Raw genomic sequence first — 4,127 nt, forward strand, 5'->3', positions numbered from 1 at the left:
TACTGTGTATATTTATTATGTATATATAAATACACACACATACATATGAAAAATATGTTATATTCATATATTAAATATATTTACGTATAATATAAATTATATGAATATAAATATGTAAATACATCTAAATATTTTCAAAATATATACTGTATGAGTGTGTATTTATATATACATAATAAATATACACAGTAAACATACATATATTGTGTAGACAAAAACTTTTATTTTGGATGCGGCTAATCGTGATTAATCGTTTGACAGCACTAATATATATATATATATATATTTACGTGAGTGTACTGTATACATGCAGGCAAAGAATGTACCATATGTTCAACTGTTAATATATCACTGAAGAAATAAAATAAAACTATTAGAGGAATACTGAATCTGTTTTTGTGCAAGTGACATATATTATAGTTTACATTTTTCAATAATATAAACAAATTACAGCAGTTGAGATTTGTTATATAGTACATACTGTTTAATGTGAGTGTATTTTATGTATCTGGGTTGACAAAGTCATGTGATTTTCTCTCACTCTTAGTATCTGGCCCCTGAGATCCTACGGAAAGAGCCGTATGACCGCACTGTGGACTGGTGGTGTCTCGGAGCTGTGCTCCATGAGATGCTTTACAGCTTAGTATGTTCACACATTCACTGGATATATTTTAATCTTCTTGGCCCAAACTTAATGGAACATAATCACATTTCATTTGGGATGACTGTGGCACACAGCCTCCGTTCTACAGCCGGGACGTGTCTGAGATGTACGACGCGATCCTGCATAAACCTCTGCAGCTGGCGCCAGGGAAGTCGGAGGCCTCACGTCACCTGCTCTACGGACTCCTGCAGAAAGACCAGCGTCGCCGGATAGGAGCCATTGCTGATTTTGTGAGTGACCCTCTGGAGGTCTTTGTCATTGTGAAACCAGGCATCGGCATCACTGTTAATGTGTCAACTGTTCTGGTTTTGCAGTTGGAGATTAAAAATCATGTGTTCTTTGCCCCCATTAACTGGGATGACCTCTACCACAAGCGAATCACTCCTCCATATAACCCAAATGTGGTAGGTACTACAAACTCCCTTGGTGATCAGTGTTTGGGGTAATGCATTACAAATAATGTGAGTTATGTAATCAGATTGCTTTTTTAAAGTAACTAGTAAAATAAAGCATTACTTTTTAATTTAGAAGGAAATATCGGAGTTACTTTTTCAAATAAGTAATGCCTGTTACTTTGTTTCCCATGTCTTGAGTGACAGCTCCTATGTTGCCATGGTGACAGAAATCAGGAGAAAGTGCGGAGCGTTGTGATGTTACTGTAGATCTAGACTAAATATGAACATGTATTTACTCATGTCACCTGCACAAAAACAGATTCAGTATTCCTCAAAATGAATAAAGACAGTGCAATGCAAACTCAGAATATCATACAAACGTGCAATACTCAAATCTTAAATAAGACAAATATCATTTATGTATTTAATCCCATTTTAATAACCAATGTCTTTGCTACTGACCTTCGAGGAACCAATTCAACCATACTAAGCAAAAATCACACATTTGTGTTTCATTTTTGTTATTACTGAATAGTGTTGAACTTTCTTCTCCTGCGTCATATTCTTCATGCCATGTGTTTGAGCGGCGCCCTCTACTGTACATTTCCTTCAGCCTGAGGCGGATTCATTTCACTTTTGGTGTGAAAGGGCTTTTACATTTGTAAAAGAAGAACGTTTCATATTAAAAAATAAACAAGCAAGCCCTGCCAAGTTTTAAAAAGTAACTCAAATGTAACATAACGCATTACTTTCCATAAAAAGTAACTAAGTAACAGTTACTAAGTTAGTTACTTTTTTAGGGAGTAACGCAATATTGTAATGCATTATTTTTAAAAGTAACTTTCCCCAACACTGTTGGTGATTATTAGGAAGCAAATACAGATTATTACTGTATGCACCTCTTTACTGCATGCACACATTCATTTCTGCTCCATCTGACAGTGTTAGACTGAAAGCGATGTGTGTAATAAGAGTTCTGCCGTGCTTCTCCAGAGAGGCCCAGCAGACCTTCAGCACATTGACCCAGAGTTCACCAGAGAGATGGTGCCCAACTCTGTGGGCCGCACTCCAGATCTCACCCCCAGCCTGGCCACCAGCAGCTCCAACGCCTTCAACGGCTTCTCATACATCTCTGGAGAAGACGGCTTCCTCTGAGGCGCCGGCCGATGAAGGCTTCTCTCACCGTCAGGTCACTGAGCGCTGGAAAAACACTGGACTGCAGTGAGGGCAAACGCACCTGTCGGATGACGGGTTTTAAGATGTTGTGCTCATTTTGCATTCATCATAAGATATCTCATCAGTATGTTCGCTGTGTAAGACTAAAGGACATTGCGGGAAATGGATTTACTGATTGCACCACTTGCAAAGCAGCTATAGTAGCAACATCTGTAAAAGTCTAGATTTCTGCTCTTGCTCGTCTTTTGGGGATCGTGGATCTGCGTGCCTTACTCTTGGCCACATCCTCATCTAACGTTCTTCATCTGATTACTGAAAAGCATGGAAAATTACACCTTTGCTTTGTAACGTTTTGTGCAAAACGTTCCGTAAGAGCATTTCTTCTGTTATTAAAAATGACAAAATAAAATCTATTTTATGTAAGATCCGTAAATATGAAGTTAATCTGACTGTGCTTTATGAAATCATGTATTAATGCTCAGAAAGTCTTCAGATATGTGAAAAACCATTGATAAATGTATATCTGTATATGTACAGATATACTGCTCATAATGTTACATGTTTTTGTTTAAGGTGTTGTAAAATCGTGCTAAAGTTTCCCTTAATCTGTGTGATATGTCAGAATTCACCTCGGAAAAAAATGTGCTGAGATTTCACTTCATTTTCCTCTGATGTGGCGCTTTTTGTTTCCATATGACAAAGCAGCAATGAATTCATGCAAAACATTACATTCACACACTGCTCATTCATTATGACTTCACCAGTAAGCAGAGCATCTCCATCTGTTTTAATAGTAACATTTATAACATTAATGTTAACTTCACATTAAATAAACATCAAAAACAAACCATTTCATGATTTCATAATGCACCATTCACAAGACATGTAAAATCCCATGTTGACTTTATGATTACTAGAAATTGTTTTTAGATCAATTATAATTAGTTTTGCCCCTGAAGCAAAAGGTTCAACTTGCTCATTTTAGTCTCATCAGGTGACTGCAGATAAGCTCATTTGGTGACAAAAAAGGAAAAGAAAAAATCTGCACATTCTAGAGTAGAATTAAATTCACATGGCATTTTAAAACTCGTGTTCAAATGAGTTAAATTTGCACAGAGCTTTTAGAGCTTCTTTGTATATCACATTGAGCACTGGCCCGTATGAGGTCAAATGCACGTTATGAGGACATTATGAGTGTTTTAGGAATAGACTCACTCTGGTCATTTATGGCCTACAGTTTTGGAGCTCAAAGACTGTGTGTATGTTGTTCCAAATGTAATCTAAAAATGGACCACACTGACTTTCCAGGCATTTTCTGTAGAGTTAGTGTACTATGTGGGAGGTGTCTTTGTCTCTCTGGATAGAGTCCTGAACACACTGGCGTAAATTCACTCTGGCTGATTGTAGAAATTCTCTATTTGCAACCAGCAAAGATCAGTTTATGCAAGTGTGTGCTTTCCGCACTGTACACTAACTCTGGAAAAGGTCTGGAAAATTTCTGAGATAATGTAGATTTGTTAAAGTTTCTCCTTGTTTTCAGGCATTTAAAAATTATTTTAGAATTCTATTTCAATCCCTAAAACAATTAAAAACGAGTGCATTGAAACTCTCCAAACTACTATTTGTCTTATAATTTGCTTTACATGTTTTGGTTTTATTTTCTTTTAATTCATTTATTTTGTTGTTGTTGTTCTTGTGTTTATGATATGCTGCTTGGATTTATTGCTGGTGTGTTTAATAACTGAAAGATGACAATGCCTGTTTGTTATTTGAAAGGTTTAATAAAGCTAAGAACACATTTGACTTAAATTATATAAATGTATATAATTTTACACGCACTTTTATATAATTTTACACGCACACACACACACACACACACACACACACACACA

At 36.2% G+C, this 4,127-nt stretch overlaps 1 protein-coding gene across 1 annotated transcript in view; it reads left to right on the forward strand.

Annotated features, from left to right (window-relative positions):
• LOC107564803 (serine/threonine-protein kinase Sgk1-A-like) overlaps positions 1–2,633 on the forward strand; it is a 13,058-nt gene extending 10,425 nt beyond the window's left edge. Inside the window, exons 5-8 of the mRNA XM_016249964.1 lie at positions 548–643; positions 739–894; positions 979–1,068; positions 2,053–2,633. Of these exons, the coding sequence (XP_016105450.1) occupies positions 548–643; positions 739–894; positions 979–1,068; positions 2,053–2,214 (504 nt within the window). The 3' untranslated portion in view covers positions 2,215–2,633. The remainder of the gene's footprint in view (positions 1–547; positions 644–738; positions 895–978; positions 1,069–2,052) is intronic.
• The last annotated feature ends 1,494 nt before the right edge of the window (positions 2,634–4,127 follow it).

The sequence above is a fragment of the Sinocyclocheilus grahami genome, unplaced genomic scaffold (genome assembly GCF_001515645.1).
Source record: "Sinocyclocheilus grahami isolate Dianchi unplaced genomic scaffold, SAMN03320097.WGS_v1.1 scaffold964.1, whole genome shotgun sequence".
In the NCBI taxonomy this organism is placed as follows: domain Eukaryota; kingdom Metazoa; phylum Chordata; class Actinopteri; order Cypriniformes; family Cyprinidae; genus Sinocyclocheilus; species Sinocyclocheilus grahami.